The sequence below is a fragment of the Saccoglossus kowalevskii genome, chromosome 5 (assembly GCF_978046115.1).
Source record: "Saccoglossus kowalevskii chromosome 5, keSacKowa6.1, whole genome shotgun sequence".
Lineage (NCBI taxonomy): Eukaryota > Metazoa > Hemichordata > Enteropneusta > Harrimaniidae > Saccoglossus > Saccoglossus kowalevskii.
The window spans coordinates 35,466,384-35,492,740 of record NC_140645.1 but is presented as its reverse complement, the minus strand read 5'-3'; the positions used below and the strand labels follow the sequence as shown (position 1 = coordinate 35,492,740).

Below are 26,357 nucleotides of genomic sequence, written 5' to 3'. Positions count from 1 at the left end.
AATAATACCACTTTTGAGTGCAATTTGTGTTGTAAATAATTACATATTAGCCTGTGTATGTACACCAGCAGTTTTATGACACGTTTATGTTATCCAAAATGATGTTGACATGTGCGTCATCCTGCCAATTGCTTGGAATACACATGTATGTTAATTGAGTATGAATTATGCAACTCCATATCTGTATACAGTATGTATGAAGCTAGGAATATGCTCCACCTAATTATTTAAGGTTTTTAATGTTATGTTTCTTTACTGTTAAAGGTAATACAAATTGGAACAAATGCCTTGGGCTTTCGGATGGCTAGAGAAATACCATAATAGTGCAGAAATTCGTAGTTTTATTTGCTGGATTTTGTTCCAATACCTTGCCGAAGTTCATGTTTTTATATGGCCCATTGTGAGGTACGGTTCTACCATGCTCAAAGAATGAGCCAAAAACGTACGCACATTATTCGAAAAAACATAACGTGTGCTATATGGCCAACATCTATTGGTCTGTTGGAGACATACAAGTCGGCGTTCTTTCAAAATATGATTGAAAATTAAGTTAAGTTGTAAAAAGAAGTACTAAGTTCCGTGTATAAACACTAGTGTAATAAGGAGGTGGAGCGCTATTTTAGCCAAAATAGGCTAGTAAGGCGTCGTATGAGACAGGTCTGGGCTGAGACAGCGCTTCCTGTGACGACACAACGCCTTATATTTACTATGAAGAGCTGGCTGAAAGTGTGGAACGTTTTTAAACAGGGCGCAGCTGTTTCTCTTACGCGCTAGCCACAATAACGATGCAGGCTGGCGTTCTCTCTACAACGGCGCAAGACGTATTTAAAAATTAGAGTTATTTCTGGCTGCAATGTTACAATAACTTATTTTAGTGAAAAAATCTTTTGTATTGTTCTGACCAACATTTCATATCTATAGAGCGACTGTGACTGGCCATGCAGTACATAATGTACAGTGCAAAGACAATAGGCGGCTGTCATGCATGATGGCGTGAATGAGTGATTTATTTAACATGCCACAATCAGGGAAATCTATCCCTAACACATCGAATACTGCCCATCTTGTATTCTTGTCTTGATAGTTTCATTCGTTTTAATTGTAAACGTCACAATACGCTATCTACAGTTGGGTATTTTATCTTGTGCGAAGTGTCGGAGCCGTGAACACTCACCATACAATTGTGACAATAAATAGAATACAGTGGATCGTCATCAATGTCATATTCTCAAAACAATATATTGCACACGGTTCACACATCATTTGACAGCCACTCTTAATGGCTGCTAGATTACTGTCATATCTGCATTAACAAGAGAATATAACTATGACTGAATACACATATATGGTGTATGTATAAGCAAGGTTGAATATACATGCACGTAAGTAGGAGCCATGTAGATACGAATTAGTTATGCTTGAATCACAGTTTATTGACTTTGTATTTATAATACAGGTATACTCTTTAGAATGTCAACTACATACGTAACACATTAAAATACTTTGTCTTTTATGTTTGGATTGTTTGGATTATTTGGGTTGCCTGGATAAGTATATGGTTCAGGCGACCATGGACGCCATATACCATCATTCAGAGATGGGTCAGAAAGGGGGTCGTTAGGAGGATATACAACGGGAACAGAGGTTAACAAATATTCGTCCAGTTTTATCAGTAATTCAATTACTTTATCTAAATTATCTTCACTCAAATCTGTTGTCTCAGTTGGGTCTTCAGCGATGTTAAATAACCATACGTGTTTTCCGGGTTTATCATTAGGTATAATTGGCTGATGTCCAGATTCAGGAGGTGGTATCCATGACCCTTTACCTGAAACAATTAAATATTATCTTGTACTATTGTTGTTACCGTTGTCTGTATTATATTTTTGTAATAAAATAATAAAGTGAATAGCGTGTGTGTTCCACGCTCTGAAAATAATGGGGTGACAATGTCGCGTTCGTTTGTCATTTATGGCTGTGTATCATATTACCTGGATCTCCAGTTAATAATTTCCAATCGCCAACCCGGATGGCGCCACACATTGAGGTATTGTAGGTTCCATTCCAACCATGCACAAAATGTTCCATATCTGACGGTGGGGGTACCAGTGGGTCGATATTGATGAGAATTTCAGTTCTTGGAGATTCTGCTCCTTGACTTTAAAAGGAAAATATAATTTACAAAGTGGGTTAGCATACCAGATGCTATATATTGTTGGTATCTGCTCAACTAATCAATCTGACAGATACATAATCGGATACCACAGTCCGACATAACACGAAATGTGACTAGTAAATAAGTTGATTTTGTTTACCTAATTGTTTGCCATTGGTCAAAACCATCTAATGGCTTCGTTCCATTCAAACTGCCTCCGGCTAAGTTTACTATTGTGGGAAACCAGTCACTGACATGAATCATTTCTGTATTCACTGTTCCTCTCATTTCTTTTGCAATAGCAGAACTATAAACGAATCCAAGACCATGGATGGCTCCTTCCCAGTACGTTCCCTTACCACCACGCAACGGCCAATTATTGCCACCATGATTCGGATTTCCGCCATTATCTAACATGAATATGTATGTATACATATATATAAACACGATATAGCGTTTGTCATTAGATAACAAGCTAACATCCCAATAGGCTGAATCTTTTAAAATTATTTGTATCACAAATATTGATAAACATATGAAATTAAAGCTGAATGTATGGCATACTGAATGTATGGCTACTTTCACTGTAAATAAAGAAAAAAAAAACATTTCATGAAGTTTTTAACAACCGGAATAAATCAATTATAGTACAAAAAGAATTGGTAATTATAAATAAAATCATGTTTAAAGTCACCTATAACAAAAACTATTATTGGAGAATGGTTCTGAATTGTGAGAGAATGTTTCAACAGAATAGTTCCTGAAAATAATGCAGTGAATGGCATTACAATACAAACATTTATACCATCAGGTTGAAAGAAAATTTAGCATCGTTCACGATTCACAAAAGAACAATGTTTGTATTACGTGGGGTTGTGTCTATGTCGCACCCAAAATCACTTGTTTTGTCTATAAACAAAAACACACGTTATTCGTTTTTTGAAATAGATACCTGGCTTTTACATTTCAAGTAAATGAAAAAACGCATAGTTACTCAAATTACAAAAGGGAATACGTGGCCCCTTCGCTTCTGAACGTCATGGATCTACCCATTTGAAAAAAAAATGTTTGGCATCGAATTAGAATTGAAATGCAGTACAATCAAAGATTGTCACCAAATCATCGGATTCACATTGGGGTATATTTTGTTTACTGCTTCGCTTCTGTTGAGCATCGGATTCACCAAAACGACAAGAATTCTTAATAATTTAACAAGCTAGGAATTCGAAATTGCATTAGCAATAGTTTGCTACATTGTTAATGTGAATTATATGAACATTTCTCCGATTTTAGACAGACGGTCTGGCATTCTTTCTATCCTATTGACCGTTATATGTGAGTAGGTGTTGTACAATCAAATCATCCCATTCATACTATCCATTTTTTTCAACTATTTCTTTATTGTTATAGTTCTTAAAATTCAGTATAGTAGCGAGCATTTTGCTTCTAAATTAACCTACATTTCCAAGAGTTACCCACAACAACAACATAGTGTTCGCTGACTTCACTGGTGTACTGTGATAAATTTGTTAACGCGTATCTGTTAATCGACTTATTTAGCTGATTACTAGCGAATGACTGTGTTATGTCTGTCATCGTTTAGGCTTATGCGAGGTCCTGGATTGGCAGTTACTTATATTGTGAACGATTAATCAAAAGATATGACGTGTGAAATGAGAGTGTGATGCGCTTATATGCGTATTGTTTGACAACGCAAGCTTTTGTTCATGATTGACAGGATTATATGTAACTTAGTAGTGTCTATCGTTTTAGCCTTTTCCCGTCTTTTTGCCAGAGGAGTAATGCATTACGAAAGCGACTTTGTCTTTGCATTCCGTTCCACTTCGTATGACTTTTGTTTAGATTAACGACTTGTGAGTTTAGTTTGAAGTTTATAAGCGTATGTGACAGGACTTTGATTAATAGATTGTTATTCATTGTTTATTAGTTACCGCTTGCAATGCTTTAACCGAGAGACGCATACCTGGTAATCACGTGATCATGATGTCGACTGCAGCGATTGGCTGGTCGCTTGGTTACAGCGCCACGCCTTAGTTTTTTTGACCTTTTGATATAGAGTTTGTAACATTAGTAACGAAAGACAGTGCAGCGAAAGGTTACCTCAGCGAACTGTTTTGAGAAAAGCAAGTCGATTGGTTGCCTTTCCCTTGGTTTTTGAATTATAACCATTGTATTTAGAATTATAATCATTGTATTTAATCAGTGTGTTTTACTCTTTTGATTTATACTTTTTATTAGTATTGTATTTAACCTGTATGACGATGAGTAGATGACGGTATCTTTGATTTATGAACGTGCAGGAGGCAAAGCTCAGTTTGGGTGAAGGGATGTGTGATAAATTTGTTTTTGCGTATCTGTTAATCGACTTATTTAGCTGATTACTAGCGAATGACTGTGTTATGTCTGTCATCGTTTAGGCTCATGCGAGGTCCTGGATGGAACTCGACTCAGTGATTTGGAACTAATTACGATATAACCATCGCTATCCAGACTACTATTTCTGACAGTTGGTATTCACAGTTACTAATATAGTGAACGATTAATCAAAAGATATGACGTGTTTAGTACTTAGTGTGATTGGCTTTATGATTGAAGGTTACGCCTTATAGTCTTTATACTGTTTTGTAATTGGTTAAGGTTTTGAAAATGAATAAAGTTGTTTTTAGTTGGTCTTGGCGAGAACACCACGACAGATGCAGTTTTGGGGCAGTCTTGGGAGGGTCTTTGGTCAGCCTTGCGATAGTCTTGGGGACTTTTCCCCAGGGCGTTGTGTCTTATAGAGTGCTCGACTGGCCGACTAAAGACGAGAGTTGAAACGTAATTCGATGTGTGTGTCTATTTGACTGTAAAGCTTTCGCACAAAAAGTGAATCCGATGCTAAACAGTTACATGTTGATATTTTATTTATATGTTTTACAATAACAACGTGAGACTGCAATATTATTGTTTGCCTTAATTTGTACATGTTCTATAAACATTGGTTTGTTGACTGTACAAAAAAATAGCATCACTAAAAATGATCAGGTAAAATGTCTTCTAAGCTTGTTTTCTAACGAATAAGAGCTCCCAATACTCTTACCCAATAAAATGTGTTGAACAAGTGGGAGTATTAACCTATAATTTATTGTTCTTTTTGGCACAACAGCAGTATTTTGCATATTTTATGTGTTTATTTTGGTATATATGTTACACGTATTTGCAAAGTGTGAATGCAGCTTTAAAGATGATGCGTTTAAATAAATTGTTCAGCTATACAGTTTATCGTAGTGCCCATTAGTCGAAAACTTACCTGATGAGAAAATAATAATTGTGTTATTCCAGAGTTCTGTTTCTTTCAATGTCCGCGTAATGTTTCCTATACCTTCATCCATACAAGTAACCATTCCTGCCACTATACGTCGATCCTCGTCATCTATTACTCCATTATACATATTAGAATAATGCTCAGGGACTTGTAAATAGTTAGCATGAACTGACTGGTAGGACATGTATAAAAACAGAGGCTGCGAAAAAGAATGAAACCTTTAAGAATTGTAATGTTTAAATGATATTGCAATGCGGGTCATAGCTTCCTCCAGTGTGGATAGCCAATCAGTGTGAGTGTGGAGTTGAATCAAGATTAGGTTAGACGTAATTTCCAATTTGGAGTTCACTGCCGTACATCGTACATATTACTTTTTCATGTGCTAACGCGGCTGCTTTAACTTTTGTTTCTAATATCGTCTATCATCAGTGAAATGTGTTGATTCAACTGAGTTATTATGCTACCTTTATTGTTTGTCGAGATTCAAGTCAATCAGCTGGACGAGTACTTATTTTAATGGAAATTCTCCCGCCTTCGCTATAATGCTCAATTCGAATGTTGTTGTTTTCTTTCTTGACTGCCGCAATTGGAATAACTTTGTTCGATTCTGCATTTACGATTGCCTCACACTGTAATTTAGATTTGTTATGACCAATCCCCAACCACATAGTAATTATACGGCATATATCATACCTATTTTCGGTTTATCTCTACCATTTTGTGCGATTGTTTGCAAATTTGTGGGGGACGTGTGTGTATTTGGGGTGTCCATTTCTATCCAGCAAATGACCAGCGCTTCCAAATTTGTAAATGGATAATTCTACTATCCCATCAATTTAGAATGTTTTTCAAAGTGTTTACACACACGATATAATTTCGGCAACCCAGAAAGTGTTTACACAGACACAATAAACCACATTGGGTTTTCTCTTCTGTGCGTTCAGGACTCAGTACAAAACGCAAACAATTTGGTGGGTTATAATGAATGGACCAATCCCATTTGGTTAGAGTGTGAGAATCTGGTGGTTCTAGAATTTCACAAATGTAGTGAAAGATGGTTTAAAACGTCATGATGATGTTTCTGCTGATTAACAAGTCTAAGTAATGATGAAAGTAACTATGGGCAGTTTCGACGGCGCAGAAACGTATGAATTAGTTGGATGCTTTTTATTGTCACAGCTACATCATATTTGCGGAAAAATGATCGGCCTGTGCAGAGATGATGGCTTAGCCGCTGTAGACAACACACCCAAAGAAACTGAAAGAATAAAAAAGCCATCTGTCGTATTTTCAAATTACACGGTCTGAAAGTCACAATCGAAGCTAATAAAAATATTGTCAACTTCCTGGACGTCACATTCAAACTCACTGACAGCTTTTACAATCCATATATTAAACCCAACAGCCACCCACTATACGTACATAGAGAGAGCAACCACCCACCCTCCATCACAAAGAATATACCGGCAGAAATCAACAAACGATTGTCATATTTTTCATCAGACGAAAAACACTTTGATCTAGCCGCGCCACCCTATCAAACAGCTCTAAATCAAAGTGGATATGATTATCACCTCAAATGCGAACCCCCCACGGAAAGAAGAAGAACAAACAGACCTCGTAACAACATCCTCTGTTTTAACCCCCCTTCAGTAAAAATGTCACTAACAGCGTCGGGAGAAGATTCCTCACCCTGGTTGATAAGTGTTTCCAACAGGGAAACAAACTCAGGAAAATGTTCAGCCGTAACACCATCAAATTGAGCTACAGTTGTACGAATAATCTGCAATCAAAACAAACAACAACTTACAGCGGCCAACACCAATACACCCAGTACCGAGATCAACAGATTATGTAACTGCCGTAAGAAATCTGAATGCCCCTTAGACGGAAATTGTTTACAATCGGCCTTGGTTTACCAAGCTAATATCAGACGGCAAGACAACAACAAGTGTGAAACATATGTGGGACTAACAGGAAATGAATTTAAAACCCGCTACAGAAACCACACAGCATCGCTACGCAACCAATCATTGAGAAACGCAACAGAGCTCAGTAAATACGCTTGGTCATTAAAAGACAATATAACATCGATTACGACATCAAAATGGGGAGTGTTATCGCGTGCTGCACCATACAATACTTCAAGCAAACGTTGCATCTTATGTATTAGAGAGAAATATATTATAATTTTCCAACCAAATTACTGTAGTTTAAATAAAAGAAATTAGCTTTTTTCTTCCTGTAGACACAGAGCCAGTTACAAATTACAACCAAGGCCACTACTGAATGAAATCAGTAGGATAAAGTTTCGTCACGTCTCAGGGTCAAGCTGTTTTTACATTTACCCGACCAATCAGTTGACGACTCCTGAAGTGCGAATGTGCATTTTTAAACAGTAAAGTAACAGTAAAGTAGCAGTTCACTTGAAAACAATAATAAAACGAATTCCGTGCGTTGCATAAGGAAGTGAGAATTAGAAACTGTGACATATATTATATAACATGTGGTTTATCATATTTCACAAAAAAAGCTTATTTATTTGTTACACGAGCTATGTTTTGATATTTTAGGAAGTGATTATTTGTTGATGCCCCAATTACAAATTGCAGATTTTCTGCTCACGGTAAATAATCTTGAAAAAATATTGCATTGCGTTAGTCACTACTACTGCATTGTACTTGTGATACAAATATATATATTGTATAACATTTCAGCTAAGAAATACACTAGTACAGGAAATTCCAATGATAATACTCACTGTGCTTGGATCGTGTGTCTTTATAATGTTCTGTGCTTCACTTGTAAACACGTGGGTTGAGTAATCACCCTGGTATTGTTTAGAAACATCTGTTTCCTGTCGTTTTAGATCGTATCCACCCTTATGGATGTGTTTATAATAATCTTCCTGCCCAATCAGATACCCTGTAATATAACATAAATAAATACTAAGATTTTTCTCATTCTACAACATATTTGTTTTGATTTAGATTACAAATCAATGTCTGAATTGTGTTATTTTAAAACAGTCAAAGCATTTACAATTCAATCATTCAAACTCATCATACATCATATTAAACCATATATGATAGGACAGCTCGACAACACTGCTTTGTATTAAATCTGACGCCTCACAATCACATAAATGGTCTATCAAATACCTTGTACATACCAAAAAAAGAATCAAATCCACGTCGCGTTGGAAGACACGATGGTGTGTAGTAACCCAAATGCCATTTACCAACCAAATTAGTGGAATATCCAGCTTCTTTAAGTTTTTCTGCTAGTGTCACTTCATCCAGTGGCAGACAATTTGGTTGGTCATATCGAATAACATCGTGTTGTAAACCAGTGTGGATCTATGAAATGCAAAGTAAACCTCATCTGTACACCTCGAACCGAATTAAACACTTTTCTCCTATCTTTAAAGACAAATGCATACAATAGTTTTTTTTTTCATTTGGAGGTAAGTGTAAATGTTTTTCTGTTGGTGCTCGTGAATGTGAACACCCCATCCACATTATTTCCAAAGAGTAAAATAACTCATAGGGTTTACTAGGATTCACTTAAGTGAATAATTATCAGAAACTATATACGAATCATATGTGCATACACATTCTAACATGAGCAGACCAGTTTTAAATACAATGTGCATAATGTAATTTTGTGCATGATCTTCGTTGAATACAAGATAGTATCATTTTAGAAATACTTGGGAGGAAAATAACATGTTTCAATTGCATGTAGGCTTTAGTTGTCGGAATGTGGCTGTTGTAATGTAGATGGTATTTATTAGCGTTTATAAAGGTTTATTGATATTTTAGAGGGTGTGAGTGTTATTAATACAGAATAATATGTACGGTAAAATTTCAAAACTCTACCAATATGATTTAATAAATCAAAATAGTTGTAGGGAATAACAATAATCTTTATAATAATAATGATAATAATAATGTTTATTAATAATATTAATGTTAGTAATACCTAACTAGCAATACATAACTAGTTGTGAAAGATATAGATATTAGAATGAACAACTACAAATACCAAAAAAAAACAAGAAAAAAAAACAATTTGGATAAAAGAAATCTGAAAATAGCTTAAACAGCTAATCTAATCCGTTTGACTAGTACCAGTAAAAAAAATTGTATATAGCTCTAAACTAATGGGCAATACACCTTTTAATGACAGGTAAATAAATAACAAACACATAAACGTAATGAAATGAAATGCAAAAGTACTATGCTAGGAAGAAAGGTCAAGGTGATTTATTTTGAGTTTATTTTTGAAATTGTTATTTTTTTTTCTGTTCATAAATATTTTGCAAGATTATTCGAAGGCATAGGGCCGACATACGTTATTTCAAATTCCCCATGGATGTGTTCATTTAAGGTACAGCAAGGCCACCCATTTATTCTTTCCAGTATTGAAATTACGTTGGATAAGTGTAGAGTTTTCCCATGGATAAGGTCATAATTGAAGCTAGATAGGAAGAATCGATGAAGCTTAAAGATGTCACGGATTTTGAGTTATTTAAAAATCGGTGCAGAGGGCGAGGTGAAATCGGAGAATGTTAGAATTTTGGCGATAATTTTTTGTGTAGTTACAATACTTTTCAAATGTGAACAACATGTATTTTCCCAGATTTCTAAACCGTATGTGTGGAGATGCTAGATCAGTGTATTATACAGAAGTAAGAGATTGTGCCTGGTGACAAAGAGCTGCAACCTTAACAAAATACCGATTTGTCTCCTGAGTAACTTGTTTATTTACGTGATTAGTCCTAGTGAGATGTTTGTCAATTTCAACGCCAACAAATGTAACCGATTCAGCACCGTTCACATGAATAGAGTTGATGGAGAGAAAGCCTTCTACCTCTACCTCTTATTATAATCTGGTTAGTTGTAGAACAATTTATCATTAAGCGATTGGCATCACACCAGCATGCTATGTTTCAAATGTTTACTCACTGCTGTAAGATCAATATCAACGCCTGATGAAAATAATTGAAACAAATTCGAATCATCTGAAGACAACCTAAATTTGAAGAAATCAGTTGAATTTGGAAGGTGATTGATATATAAGAGAAATAGAGATGGGCCTAGAACAGAACTTTTGGGGACACAATTTATTTGTGGGTTGCTGAGAAGAAATAAATTCAAGGCATTTTTATCCATAGGTTGGGAATCTCCCGAATACCATAAGGATCTAATTTATACATGGGTATGGAGTTGTTAAATGTGTCAAAGGCCTTGGTAAAATAAATAAATACCCCCTCCCAATGTTTGTCTACCCTTGTCAATTTCTAGTAATAAATTATTTACAAGATTAATTAGGGAACATTATATACTGTAGTATAATGAATGCCATATTGATATTCAAACAAAATGTTTCGTTTCTGAAGGTAAAGTTGTAATTGATGATTGTCAATTATTTCAAAAAATATACTACCGAAATGGGCTTATTATTCTCCAGGGCATCACATCACCCCTTTTATAGATGGAAGTGACTTTTGCAATTTCGGATTGTCTGAGAACTTTCGAGAAAGATAAATTAAAAATACAAGTGCGTGGATTTGAAATAAAAAAATAAAAAAGATTACATCATCTAAAACAGAATACGAACTCGCAATCTCTGCATGAGTCTCACAGACGAGCTACCTACCAGTGAACCAATCTATTATCATTTAATTTATATATGAACATTTTTCATTGGAACTTGAAATAATGTATAATTTCAATTACATATAAATAATACATACGTACTTGGTAACGTCCGCTCATTAATTGACTTCTACTTGGTGTACACATGGGTTGAATATAATAGTTGTCCAACCTTACCCCATCATTACACAATGCGTCGATGTTTGGGGAATGAATAATATGGCTATGGTACCCTATATCATTCCACCCATGGTCATCAGAGAGGATAAATATAATGTTTGGTTGGCTTCCAACACTGACCGTTATATGAAAGCAAAGTAGTATCTCAAGTAATGCAAAAATCATTGTGTGACACTGTACGAATTAATAAACCCAGTCTGGTTTTGTCTTCACAGTACTGCTAGTATGCCTAGTAGATTGTGTCCGTCTGTTATCATAAACTATGTGATTAGTTGCTAATATACAGGTGCGTGGCTGATAAAAACAAAGATTGTTTCTTAAACAATGCAAACACATAAATCATTATGAAGGTTATCAAGCGCCAGCAGTGTTTATCGTGTACCTATATATACGACAAAATAATTAAACAATTAATTCAAGTTATAGTTGGTTCATTTTTGCTCTCCTTGAAAGCATTGAAAATGTGCACATAATAATTGACCAACCAATTGTTATAGAAACTGGAATTTTAGTCATTTTCACAATGTCTGCACGTTCCATCACTCACATATTAACATATCCTTTACACTGACCCAGCGCTGCACTATTAAAGCTGAACAAAGTATTTACTTCATTCAATAAACAACACAGGGAACCTGATAAACCCGCAACAGGTGTTGTCTGATTATGCCCATGACACGTATTTGACATACTCGCAACTAAGACTGTTTGAGTAAAAGGAATAGTGCGAAGAACAATGAACATTAAACGCAGCGACTGAATGTCATACATAATAAATACAACATCGTGCAAAATCATATTTTCTAGACAATATTAATAATTTAATAATTTAAACCGCAGATATAATGTTATTAAATTGCCGCTTCCCCTTCAAACTGAACACCAGCAAAGGCCACAATAACCACACAAGTGCTGACCAATTGGCTGTTTATGAACACACCATTTTCTTTACAAATATGCTATCATACGACATTGATTATATTATGCCGAACGGCATTTCATATTTCCAAACAAAATCTATAACCACCAAACAAGGTCACAATTACTAAAAACTAATCTAATCAAATACATTTTCCGTATGAATCTATTTCTATAAACTTTAGTAATATAAACTTTGGCAATTCTTTGCTAAACAAGCATTCTCAAATATCACCAGTAAACTGAGTGGATCCACTTACGCTTCAAAATTTTGCAAGTAATCATTTGTAACACTATAAAGTTAAATACTAGTTCGTATGTAGCTCGATGGCTGCCTAATACGGATAGTGAAAATATTGCTTTATTGACAAGGACTCAATCAAACACAGATTTTATTTTTTTCGAAATCATGAGTATCGTTTATTACCAAGCAGAAGATGAATTTTCTTCAAATCCATGAATGTCGATGAAGTTTAGATAATTCCAGTGGTTAAAGTATTCATTGCCATGCAGAATAGTAGAATATGCAACAAGCAAATATGAGATAAAATAATGCGAATATTAAGTAAATTAATGCGATTATGAGATAAAATAATGCGAATATGAAGTAAAATAATGCGAATATGAGATAAAATAATGCGAATATGAAGTAAAATAATGTGCCTATGAGATAAAATAATGCGAATATGAAGTAAAATAATGTGACAATGAGATAAAATAATGCGAATATGAAGTAAAATAATGCGGATATGAGGTAAAATAATGCGAATATGAAGTAAAATAATGCGAATATGAAGTAAAATAATGCGAATATGTGGTAAAATAATGCGAATATGAAGTAAAATAATGCGAATATGAAGTAAAAAATGCGAATATGAGATAAAATAATGCGAATATGAAGTAAAATAATGTGACTATGAGATAAAATAATGCGAATATGAAGTAAAATAATGTGACTATGAGATAAAATAATGCGAATATGAAGTAAAATAATGTGACTATGAGATAAATTAATGCGAATATGAAGTAAAATAATGCGGATATGTGGTAAAATAATGCGAATATGAAGTAAAATAATGCGAATATGAAGTAAAATAATGCGAATATGAAGTAAAATAATGTGACTATGAGATAAAATAATGCGAATATGTGGTAAAATAATGCGGATATGAGATAAAATAATGCGAATAGGAGGTAAAATAATGCGAATACGAGATAAAATAATGCGAATATGAAGCAAAATAATGCGAATATGAGATAAAATAATGCTGAAATAATGGGAATATGTAGTCAAATAATGCGAATATCAAGTAAATTAATGCGAATATGAGACTAAATAATGCGAATACAATTATGCAAGGCAATCCGGTGATGAAACATGTAAAGAAATACGAACAAGCACGAAAATAATAGAAACATACAATTAAATAAGCAAATAATGCTTGGTTCACGGACTGATCACGTTGTACTACTAAAATTAAAGATGATGTGATTCGAGTATAATGCATAAAGAATTATTTAAACACTATTAGTTAAACGCTCTTTTTTTAAATTTATATTAATGATATGTATTTTAGGCTTTACGCCGACGACTCTAACCTGTTTTATTCTGTACATGAAACTAACACAATATATTTTCATCAAACACATTCAGGATTTGAGAAGGTAATCTAGTGGTGTGATGTCAACAAATTGACAATACATGCAGATAAGACAAACTATATGCTAATTGGGGTAATTAAAATATCACAGTTGAGGGCACTCTAGCTCTTAAGGGTATTACATTAAATGTAATACATTAAATGAAACTTTATTTTATTCAGATTCTGACAACTAACTGAGATGGAAAAAACATTATGATGGGGTCAGGAAAAAAATATGTAAATTAACTGGCATTTTTTATATATTGAGAATATTTATGGCACTATTGCGTCGAACGCTGTTGATTTTGGTGAGAGTTGGAAAGATTATTATAAGTCGCCATTCAACTTTCAGCTTTGTGCAATATATTATTACTTTCTTAGTATTAGAGTGTGGTATATTTAGTCATGTTATATAATTGACTTAAGGTAGAGATGCAGTTTATTTGTGAATTTCAATCAAAAATAGTTGTTTTCATTTTTTATATAGATTTTTATCTAATGAACATTCTGTGAAAATTTGACCAATGAATTCTTATTGGAACACCATTAAAATTGTTGTTTATTATCTGGTTAAAAATAAAAAAAAACACTCACACGTGGCAATGTTTATGTCCAATTGCCTAATTTGCATGAGTAAGCAAATAACAGGACCTTTGATTGACAATATGCATATCAAGATTGTACGGGTCATAGTTCATTCAATTCACGCGCATGTGCAATTATTCTCGAATCAGTTATCGTTCGCTAGCAAACCAAACATTATATTTCCTCAGTGTTTTTTCCTAATTTTTATCATTACATTATGCGTGGTGTGAAAAGAAAGAGAGGTAGAAAGAAGATTCAGATAATTTCTATGTCGGAAGAGGCAAAAGCTACACTGAAGGCATAAGCCTGCCGAACGAAAAACAAAATCGATGTGAGCGTCCAAACGTGACTTTCCCTGAAGGCGTGAATCCGAGTTTCTGATTGACTGAGAGATTTTATTTTTAAATAATTATTCTCAAAAAATAAACTGAGCATGTGAAGAATAATTTAACATTGTTTACAGTGGTAACAGCTCATTGACGAAACGCAGCTTACCCATTCACGCTAGTCGCAATAAACATCATACTCTTGAATAGGCGTCAATGACTACGGTAAAACTTAGACTCTATATTAGGCATCAGGAATGATTGAAATGTCCGAAAATGACGCCAAAATACACCTTAAAAGTCCTATTTTATTTTTTTCTAAATCCCATCCCGAATTTACGGCAGAATCTGGTCCCTCAAATAAGGGACACGTGAGCTTTGATTCTAACCGGATATATTGCACTGGGTCGGGAGATACAAACGTTCGTGTATCTTTTGTCCAATGCTAGGTGCTAGGTGGTGCGAGACAGCTTTGTTTGCAACCGGACGAACTCCGTTTAATTCAATGAAGCAAACAACTGACAATGCTAAAATAAATTGCAGAGGTACGCTAAAATTAATTGAAAACAAGCAAATAATTTCAATGAAAAATAAATCACAGAGAGAGGTAACTTGATACATTAACAGCTCTTTTGACGCGCTGACCGCTTCTCCGCGTCTGATGTTTTGTTTTCCTTGTCATAATACTTACTGATTGATGATTTTGTTTTGATTTTTGAATTTTTTAGCCTGAAACTCGGCCACGACCTTTGCTTTTTCCGTGAAAAATGAGGAAGTTTACGTCAATTTTTTTAAAACTAACGAGCACACTGTTTAGCACTCCTATTTTTTCATTTGCTGATTTCTATTCAGAAAAAATCGACCGCTCGAAAATGCACCTTAATTTTGCACTCATGTCATGTCAGATTTCCAACACTAATTATTTAAAATCGGTCGATATTTTAAAACTTTTACGCTAGGAGCTGGAGCTCACCCCTTGCAGCGACCGTCGCCGGTAGTACAACAGCATGTTTTGTGCTAGTACGTACATCCGTGCGCTGATTGTCTGCGACTGTCTTAGAAAATCCCTGAATAAGGCGTTACCAAAATCGGAAAAAATAAAAAAATGCCTCCTTAAAAACCGAACAGAATTCAAATATTTCTTTTAACAAATATATTGCAGTGGGAAAATGGGATTGGAAACGCTTCCTGGAGTTGGTTCTAAATACTACATAAAAATCATCAAGGATAATTAATTTAATATCCCACTTTGTACTCTTCACGGTAAACCATAGGCTCTGAAATACTCGTAGATTTTTTATTGAAAATACATCGAAGAGAAGCCATGATGTTTTGATCGTGATAAAAACTCACCTTCCTAGGACCGCCCCCTGTTTAATAATTCATGAGATGACGTCATGTTTACTGGGCATTGCCACGTGTTTTACCGACCCCATCAAAACACTGGTATGAATGACGTGTTTCTGATTTATATATTCAAGAGCAGTTGTTCTGGTCCAACAATTTTACATAAAATGTCTATGTCTATACGTTAACTTTCAATTTCAATAATCTAGAAAGTATGACAAAGTATGACAAAGCAGTAATTCCTGGTTTAACGCGCAAATATGCAAATTAGCCTTTTTCTCGTCTTCTATTTTTGATGAATTCTTGAGTTTTAAATTAAAATAGCTGATAGACGCTTTGGCCATTTGCCTCGAAATTTTCACACTTTATTGACAAGGTGTTCCCCCTTCCAAATGCGTCCGGACAGTTTATTACTGCGAGTGGAACAAAAATAACAAGTCCGCAATTAACATGGATATATAAATTATGCAAAAATAGAAAAGAGTGAAATTTGAGGTCATGCTGTGCGACTTTGAAAGCCGTTAGAGAGATGAGTAGACGCATTTGAATTAGTAGTATACCACGGTATCAAGTGATGTAATTTTACCCACAAACGGACTTGAAGTTTTTGAGCTATTTTTTTTAAACCACTTTTGTCCAAAAAAGCATATTTTTGACCCAAAATCAAAAACTCATTCTGGATATTTAAAATAAAGACAAGTTTTACAAAGTTTATATAAAAAGCTTTCAGAAAATATATAACATGCTGGATATATAATACCATCTTCATTGTCTAATTACTCAATTAAAAAGCAAGCCAAATAAACTGCATCTCTACCTTAAGGTATAAATGTATGTTCGTGGGCAGTCGGAGTAAATTTTTTTTTGCTTTTCTTACCCTAACAGTCTTGGCTAGATAGTGTTGAAATTTCGGAGCATTGTCAATGCTGGAACATGCCCAAAAATGGATTTTAAAATATAGGGAATCGAGACACGCGTATGTGATTAAAAGTCCCGAAAGTTTGTTAACGTTGCTCTTTGATTGACAAGTCACTGTTGATGTTATATGCAAATGAGTTACCTCAAGCGCTATCAACTAGTCTTGCAAACTACAAAAAAAGACAAGACGTAGACGCTTCCAGCATGCAAGCAGAATACAAAAAACATACAGTTGTAAATGATAAGTAAACTTTTTCACTCTTATCTCGCAACATGTCGACAACTTCTAGCCGAGCAGCGCCCAGTGGAGTACTGTTAAATATTTTTTTTCACGCATTTGTTTCTCAGAAGGCATTATAAAACTGACTAATTATACATTTGTCGTTTCGCTGTAACGATCACCGTGCTGATAGCCTTGCGATGTAGTAGAGGATAAACACCATTCAGACCATTGCTGTGCTGTCATCGATAACTAACTTTTCAGTGGCAAAATAAACAAACGTGAAATGCTCGGTTACATAAAAATAAAAAATACCCCGAAAATTACAGAAACATCGGCAACGAGATGCTGTTTTTAAACACCGCGGAAAAATCACGCACTCTGCGATGCCATCTCGGTTACCCTAATCGGAACCCCCCTTGTCAGCTAGCATGCATATGCAGCAATGTCGCAAAGTGCGTTGTACGGCCGTGCTCGGCGACCTCTGGTACTATGACACTATGACACTATGACACTCTATGAATGAGGTATTTCCAGAGGTCAGGGTTCGTTTTAATTTGTATCGACCCGTCTCGTCTGCTCGTAGTTGAATGAAACCTGTTTCGATTTACAATAGTTATCTTCCATTTCGACTTTTTCTCACCGGTGTTTGAGCGATTGAGTACAAAAACTGTGAATAGCTGTTGTGTTGTAAAATATTACGGCCCATTTCAACCTAGCCGTCTAACTTCGCACGGTCCATTTCACCAGAGAGTATTTGTTAAAGGTTCGAAGAAAGGTAAATTTAGACTCAACCCACCCAATGGCGATCGCTATGTTTATATAACTGTATGAATATCTCATCGGCTTTACGTAATCCATTGTGCCCCTCCCTAAGTGGAAAAGATAACACGAAGCCATAACAGTTTAGTTTTCACGCAAGGTTTTGCCTCCGCGGACGATTTTACGTCCGTTTCCCTAGTGTAACTCCTGCGGAGTGATGTCTATTCGTTTTGCGCTTTGGCGCTGTTTAAGTGCTGTTTTACCTTCTGGTGCATAGCGCCCTCTGGGGTTGAAGGTCTCCAGCAAAGATTAAATAGTTATGACGCAGTTGTAATGTACGTCCACTTTCTCTAGTTTTTCATGACTATTAGCTGTGACCCGGAAACGAGGTATGATTTTATAGTTTTTTGAACATACACCGATTTCAGTCGATATGATTTTGTGTAATTTTGAAGTCTTTTGCAAGAGAAATCGAGAGTTTTCTGATCGTGAACCCGAGTGGTATAAAATGGCCGTGTCGTGTTGTGTTGGTCTGACCTATGACCCCAATTCGTTCGCACTTGTATTAGCTGTTGATGGCGTTTTACCGCACTATCTCATTCAAAATAATATGTTATTGTATTTGTGTACTTAAGATTGTTATTGTTTTATTTTGCTTCACAGTTTTACGTGATTGTGATTGTGATTGCCAATGTGAACTGTGATTAAGGACCACATGACTGATTTATCGTGATTCATGTGAATAAGTTGAACACAGTGAAGAGTGAATAAAACGATATATTGGTGATATAGAACTGAGTGACTTGTCAATATCTTAATCGACACTCATCATATAACACAGTAAAACTCGCCCGTTGGACTATTGAAAGTCATGGCAAGTGGAAAAGACACGCAATATGTGAGTACATTTGGTAGGCCCGTAAGGATGACAGAGAAGGGCTTCCAGTATGAATCCCAACAGAAACAGAAATTATACGAGACATCTTATAACCAGCTACACCTTAAGATGGATGAAATTTATAGGATGCTGAATGCTAAAGAGAATGCCAGGTTGGTACATAGGCATTATAAGAAGTGGTTACTACTGTCAGAATGGTTCAGTCTCTCTGAACAGAAATACATAGAGTTGTTAAGTGAGAATGAATTGCCTCAACATGATCAATTATTTTCTGAGCAAAGACAAAATATGGAGATGTTTAAAACTGCTGTACAAGAATACCTGGCCGCATTTGAAGAAGTTAGTTCCTTCACAGAGGATGATGAAAAGTGCGACTCGCTTTCTCAGACAAGCAGGTGTGGTAGTCTCTCATCCTTGCAGTCTAACACCAGTCTAATGAGACTAAAAGAAGAACAACGTAAAGCTGAGTTAGCCGCAAGAATGGCGGCATCACAAGAAAGACACAAGTTAGATATAGAAAATCAAAGATTGGCAAATGAAACTGAATTATCTCGATTGGAGTTAAAGCGGCTAGAAGAAGAGTTAAGATTAAAGGCAGAAATAGCTGTAAGTGATGCGAGAGCAAAGGTCATAGACGACTTTGAACAGTATGAATATGGGTCAGAGGTCAAGTTTAAACCTGACATTAAAACAAATGTAAGCACCCCTCTTAATGATGTTCTCACTGATATTAATGCTGTTAAACACGAGTGTATATACACCCAGCCACAGCGTGAGTTCAACACCTTATTAACTCCAAATAAATCATCATGTCAACAACCACTTGCATCCCCTAATCATGGAAATGGTAAGGTTGAAGTTGATGTTTTATCAAAACTTGCTGATTTGTTAGCTAGTAGACAAGATGATCTTCCTAGGAAGGAACCAGAAGTTTTTAGTGGCAACATATATGATTACCCAGCGTGGATACGATCCTTTGAGATCCTGATTGAAGATAGGAAACCGTTGGCCACAGATAGGTTGTATTACCTCGGAAAGTATACAAGTGGTGAGGCTAAGACAGCAGTACAAGGTCTACTGACTTTAGACACCACTGAGGCCTACATTAAGGCAAAACAAATCCTAGCTGAGCGCTATGGTAATCCACTGATGGTCGCTGACACCTACAGAAAGAAAATAAATGACTGGCCATACATCAAGTATGGTAACAGTACTGAATTAAGGCGATTTTCTGATTTTCTTCAGCATTGTCAGTCTGCAATGAATACAGTTAACTACCTTGTGGTTCTGAATGATCCCGAAGAGCATAGAAAAATACTTCGAAAGCTACCAAAGTCAATAGGTGAAAAGTGGTTAAGAATTGTTGATGGCTGTTTGACCGATCCTCTAAACCAGTCATATCCTTCCTTCTCTCAGCTTTGTAGTTTCATTAGCAAAGAAGCACGTATAGCTTGCAGTCCATTGAATGTGAATTATGATGACAGCAAGACAGAAACAAAGACGAGAAGTGGTAAGAAATGAACAGCTACTAAGAGTTTGGCAACAGCAACAGGAGAAACAAAGAATACTCAAGGAGACTCAGCCACTCAGACTGGCTTCACTGGTAACCTGAAACGATGTGTATTGTGTAAAGAAACACATGATTTGGTGTACTGTAAGCAATTCCAAAGAATGACATTGAAAGATAGATACGCCACAGTGATAAAACATGGTTTATGTTTAGCCTGTTTTAAATGGGGACACAGAAGATGTGATTGCCAAAATAAGAAGATGTGTGATATCTGCAAGCGATTACACCCAACCCTTCTACATGACTACTCTTATAATGCCACCAGAGATCCAATAAATACTGAAGATGTCTCTGTTGATATGAGTCCTAGGTTGGAATGTGCCACTTCACACAGAGTCGAGATAGATCACCAGAGGGATTCCTCTTTACCATGTTCCCATTCTCTTATAATTCCTGTTTTCCTGCACCATAAGAGCGTACCTAACCAACAAGCCACTGTTTATGCTCTGTTGGATCCTCAGTCTGACTCTTGTTTTATTACAAAATCTATGATGGAGAAGATAGGCGTAAATGGTCCAAACATTCAAATAAAGTTATCAACGATGCTGGCCGAAAAGGTAATTGAGTGTAACAAGATAGATGGACTAGTTGTTATGAATATGGACCGTTCCATAAATATTGCCTTACCAGCAGTCTTCTCTCGAGAATGTATACCTGCCAGTCACAGCCAAATTGCAAGGCCTGATACAGTCAGCAGATGGCCACATCTTATGCAAGTTTCCAAGTATTTACCTCCTTTCAGAAAGGATATTGAGATTGGTCTTCTGATTGGTATGAATTGTCCTCGTGCTTTGAAACCCAGGGAGGTCATACCTGGCGATGATGACGATCCCTATGCAGTTAGAACCAATCTTGGCTGGGGCGTCATTGGTGTAATGAATAGTCCAGATTATGATCTGAGTAGCTACTGTCAAGTGATAAACACTGAAGGTAAAATATGTCACTTCACCTACCGAACCCAAGTCAAGAAGATTAGCCCCTTACAGGTCAATAAAATGTTTGAGCAAGATTTCAACGAAAGGAAGTCTGAAGACAAGATATCTCTGGCGGATAGACAATTCCTACAAATTGTTACAGATGGAATTCACCAAAGAGAAGATGGCCATTTTGAAATGCCCCTCCCATTCAGAGAACCTGAAATCAGTCTCCCTAATAACAGAGCTCAAGCAGAGAAACGTTTACAAAGGTTGAAGTACAGGTTACTAAAGGATGACCAGTTGAAGACAGACTATGTTGAATTCATGAGTAATATTATAGATAGTGGTTATGCTGAAGCAGCCCCTCATGATAAAGAACATGATAACGATTTGAAATGATACATCCCCCACCATGGTGTTTACAATCCCAACAAGCCAGGGAAGGTCCGAGTTGTGTTCGATTGTAGTGTTGAATATCAAGGACAAGTGCTTAATCATCACCTACTTCAGGGCCCAGACCTCTTAAATAACCTGACTGGTGTTCTGTGCCGTTTCCGAAAGGAACCTGTGGCAATTATATGTGACATTGAAGCCATGTTCATGCAGGTCGGTGTTGATATTAAGGATCGCAATTATTTGGGGTTTCTTTGGTGGAAAGATGGTGACCTAACCCAAGAACCTTCAGAATACAGAATGACTGTTCACTTGTTCGGTGCGACATCATCCCCAGCATGTGCAAACTTTGCATTGAAAACTACTGCAGATGTTAATGGTGATGAATCTAATCTAGAAGCAGCAGATTTTGTGAGGAATGACTTTTACATGGATGATGGACTCAAGTCAGTTCTTGATCCCACCCAAGCTATCAATCTGATCGAAAGTTGCTCACAGTTGTGTGCCAAGGGAGGATTTAAGCTCCACAAATTTGCTAGTAATGATAAACGAGTTGTCGAGAATATCCCTGTTGATCTGAGAGCCAAGGATATTCAGAGCTTTGATATTTGTCATGATAATCTTCCAGTGGAAAGAGCACTTGGTGTGTATTGGTGTTTAGAGTCTGATACTTTTCAGTTTCGAATCAAGATAAAGGATAAACCCTTCACCCGCAGGGGTATATTGTCTACTGTTAGCTCGATTTTTGATCCCCTTGGTTTGGTCTCTCCAGTTTTGCTTATGGGGAAAAGGATTTTGCAAAGATTAACCAAGGATGGAATGGATTGGGATGATCCAGTCCCGGAAGATACAAGATCGCAATGGGAAAGGTGGAGGCATGAGTTGTCTCTTTTGGCTTGTCTCAAGGTGCCTAGGTGTTACAAAGGTGATGATATTGTTGAGCTTAGTACAGTTGAGATGCATCATTTTTCTGATGCTAGTCTTCTCGGCTATGGTCAGTGCAGTTACCTGAGGCTACAAGATAATCAGGGTAATGTTTCTTGTTCTTTAGTGATGGCCAAGTCTCGAGTAGTTCCTGTGAAACCAATCACCATACCAAGGTTAGAGCTTACAGCAGCAGTCACTTCTGTGTTGGTGAGTGAGTTCTTAAATAAGGAACTGAAGTATGATGGTATTTCTCATTTCTTTTGGTCAGACAGCAAGGTTGTATTAGGGTACATTGCAAATAAGTCTACCCGCTTTCACATATTTGTAGCCAATAGGGTACAGAAAATTCAAGATCATACACAGCCAAGTCAGTGGAGATATATTGAATCAAAGAAGAACCCAGCGGATATTGCTTCAAGAGGTTCCAGTGCAGATGATTTAATCCATAATTCTATCTGGTGGAAAGGTCCAGTACTTCTATCCACAGTAGAATCTCAGAGCTCTACATCGAAGACAGAGCCATTTATGCTTGATAATGCAGACCCAGAGATTAAGAAGACGGTATCAGTTCTGCATACAAGCACCATACCAGATGAATATGAAGATATGCTGAGTAGAGTAGAGTACTTTTCTGACTGGCATCGATTAAAGAGAGCCATAGCAGTTTGTCTAAGATTTAAACAGAGGTTAATGAACCACAAGATTTCAAAACCGAAAGTACACTTGATGAATTCAGCAACGATTAAACAAAACTACATTCCCGTGAATGTGGATGAGATGCAACAGGCTGAAAAGCCGATTATCAAAATGGTACAGAGCAGAGACTTTGCCGATGAGTTACAGACGTTGAGACAGAGTTCAAGAATTACAAGTCCTGCCAGGGAGAATTCTAGATCAGTACCAACTGTGAAGAAGACAAGCTCATTATTCCGACTAGATCCCTACCTAGATGAGGAGGGAATTATACGTGTAGGAGGAAGGATTCGTAGAGCTAACCTTCCAAAGGATGTTGCCCACCCTATTCTACTTCCTAAGAAGGGGCATGTTACAAAGGTCTTAATATTACATTACCATGAGAAAATCGGTCATTCAGGCACTGGAATGACGCTTAATGAGATACGAGCTTATGGTTATTGGATAGTAGCGTCTAGGGCAAGCGTAGGAAGTGTTGTTTGGAAATGTTTTACTTTGTAGAAAGTTGCGTGGGTTGTTGTCGGGTCAGAAAATGTCTGACTTGCCAGTTGATAGGCTAGAGACTGTCGCCCCCTTTACATATAGCGCTGTTGATTGCTTCGGCCCATTCTTTGTTAAAGATGGTAGACATGAGTTGAAACGTTATGGAGTATTGTTCACTTGTTTAAATTCACGAGCAGTTCATATAGAGGTAGCAAATTCTCTTAGTACTGATTCCTTTTTGAACGCACTTTGTCGTTTTGTTGGTCGCCGAGGTCCAGTGCGTCAACTCAGAAGTGATCAAGGCACCAATTTTGTTGGAGCTAAAGGTGCCCTGGCTGCAGCGTTAGGAGAGATGGATGACAGTAAGATCAGTAGAGAGTTGTTAAAGGACAACTGTGACTGGATAGCCTTCAAAATGAATTCCCCACATTCGAGTCACATGGGAGGAGTGTGGGAAAGGATGATTCGGTCTGCTCGGAATGCATTATCCGCACTTCTATCTGTTCATGGTCATCAATTGGATGATGAGTTGTTGAGAACATTAATGGTAGAAGCCGAGGCTATTATGAATAGCCGTCGCCTCAGTTATGACGATATGACCAAGACAAGTTCTCTACAACCCCTTTCTCCTAGTCAGATACTAACGCTGAAATCGAAGGTTGTTTCACCTCCCCCTGGAGTTTTCCAGAAAGCAGAACTTTTCTGTAGACAGCGTTGGAGATGTGTCCAGTATCTATCTAATGAGTTCTGGAGACGATGGAGAGTCGAATTTCTACCAACCCTACAACAGAGATCTAAATGGATGAAGTCCCAACCAAACCTACAAGAAGGTGATATCGTCCTGATGTTGGATGAGAGTTTACCAAGATATTAATGGCCAATGGCCAGAGTAATTGAGACGTTCGTGGGACAAGACGGACTTGTTCGAAGAGTTAGGCTGATTGCTAAAGGTTCTGTGTACGATAGACCTGTACACAAGTTAATATTGTTACTAAAAGGGGAAATCCCCGTCGAGAAGCCATAGTTATATTTAATTAGATATCATTGGATAAATGGTAAATTGTTACCAATTTAGGGGAGCCATGTAACTCCTGCGGAGTGATGTCTATTCGTTTTGCGCTTTGGCGCTGTTTAAGTGCTGTTTTACCTTCTGGTGCATAGCGCCCTCTGGGGTTGAAGGTCTCCAGCGAAGATTAAATAGTTATGACGCAGTTGTAATGTGCGTCCACTTTCTCTAGTTTTTCATGACTATTAGCTGTGACCCGGAAACGAGGTATGATTTTATAGTTTTTTGAACATACACCGATTTCAGTCGATATGATTTTGTGTAATTTTGAAGTCTTTTGCAAGAGAAATCGAGAGTTTTCTGATCGTGAACCCGAGTGGTATAAAATGGTCGTGTCGTGTTGTGTTGGTCTGACCTATGACCCCAATTCGTTCGCACTTGTATTAGCTGTTGATGGCGTTTTACCGCACTATCTCATTCAAAATAATATGTTATTGTATTTGTGTACTTAAGATTGTTATTGTTTTATTTTGCTTCACAGTTTTACGTGATTGTGATTGTGATTGCCAATGTGAACTGTGATTAAGGACCACATGACTGATTTATCGTGATTCATGTGAATAAGTTGAACACAGTGAAGAGTGAATAAAACGATATATTGGTGATATAGAACTGAGTGACTTGTCAATATCTTAATCGACACTCATCATATAACACACCTAGTATTGTAAATATTTTTATTTATTTTTTATTTGACGATTGAACATCAGCAAGCGTCGGTATATGATGGATTTTGGCATGTTGTCGTGATGCAATAGCCATTTTTGTGGACGATTAACGTCACTTTCATAAAACGGCCATTATCTCCGTTCGTGTTTTCTGGTTGGTCAGAGAGATTGAAAATGAATTAGCTCCCACAGTTTTTGTCAGTTTGACTTGACATTTTCACACTATTTTGACAACGATTTAATTTTTCGTCCGTTTTCCTCGAATTGTAAATATTTTTATTTTATTTTTTTAACTGACGATTCAACATCAGCTAATTACGGTGTATGGTGTATTTCTAGGAGTTTCTGTTACACATATGAAGCGAATGATTCGTTTTAAAACTTTTTTTTTACAAAATGGCGATTATCTCAGTTTCATTTTTTGCTCAAAATTTCAACTTTAAAACTATTTAACTTCAAGAGTTTTAAATAAGTGTTTTTAAAATAAAATCAGGGTATGCATTCAAAAGTTAAATAGTTTTAAGTGCACTTTCACCTAAAGTGCATAATTTTAACCCCAAATCAACACCACTTAATATGGTATTTTAGTACGTTATTGTAAACCATAAAACTCGAAAGTTTAAATTAAACTCTTTCAAATGATATATAACTTGATGGGTAAAAAATATATTTTACTCATGTAATTACAGTAATTAGAGCC

General features: G+C 36.4%; 5 protein-coding genes across 5 annotated transcripts; 4 read left to right on the top strand and 1 right to left on the bottom strand.

The window, feature by feature from the left end:
* Positions 1–1,412: 1,412 nt before the first annotated feature.
* LOC100372611 (arylsulfatase B-like) lies at positions 1,413–11,488 on the bottom strand. Its single transcript, XM_085498972.1, has 7 exons — positions 11,246–11,488; positions 8,653–8,839; positions 8,242–8,405; positions 5,466–5,679; positions 2,316–2,565; positions 1,992–2,158; positions 1,413–1,828 (listed from the first exon to the last, which is right to left on the bottom strand). Exons 1-7 carry the CDS (start codon positions 11,486–11,488, stop codon positions 1,494–1,496), a joined length of 1,560 nt encoding a protein of 519 aa, XP_085355098.1. The 3' UTR covers positions 1,413–1,493.
* Positions 11,489–18,338: 6,850 nt separating this feature from the next.
* Positions 18,339–20,547, top strand: LOC146746103 (uncharacterized). The gene is made up of 2 exons (XM_085498971.1): positions 18,339–18,431; positions 18,706–20,547. The coding sequence occupies exon 2, from the start codon at positions 18,914–18,916 to the stop codon at positions 20,459–20,461; it is 1,548 nt and encodes a 515-aa protein (XP_085355097.1). The 5' UTR covers positions 18,339–18,431; positions 18,706–18,913; the 3' UTR covers positions 20,462–20,547.
* A 64-nt stretch (positions 20,548–20,611) lies between these two features.
* LOC146746102 (uncharacterized) lies at positions 20,612–21,826 on the top strand. The gene has a single exon (XM_085498970.1). It carries the CDS (start codon positions 20,612–20,614, stop codon positions 21,824–21,826), a length of 1,215 nt encoding a protein of 404 aa, XP_085355096.1.
* A 214-nt stretch (positions 21,827–22,040) lies between these two features.
* On the top strand, positions 22,041–25,601 carry LOC144354686 (uncharacterized). The gene is made up of 2 exons (XM_085499689.1): positions 22,041–25,196; positions 25,471–25,601. Exon 1 carries the CDS (start codon positions 22,121–22,123, stop codon positions 23,939–23,941), a length of 1,821 nt encoding a protein of 606 aa, XP_085355815.1. The 5' UTR covers positions 22,041–22,120; the 3' UTR covers positions 23,942–25,196; positions 25,471–25,601.
* LOC146746101 (uncharacterized) lies at positions 23,973–24,797 on the top strand. Its single transcript, XM_085498969.1, has one exon. It carries the CDS (start codon positions 23,973–23,975, stop codon positions 24,795–24,797), a length of 825 nt encoding a protein of 274 aa, XP_085355095.1.
* Positions 25,602–26,357: the final 756 nt, after the last annotated feature.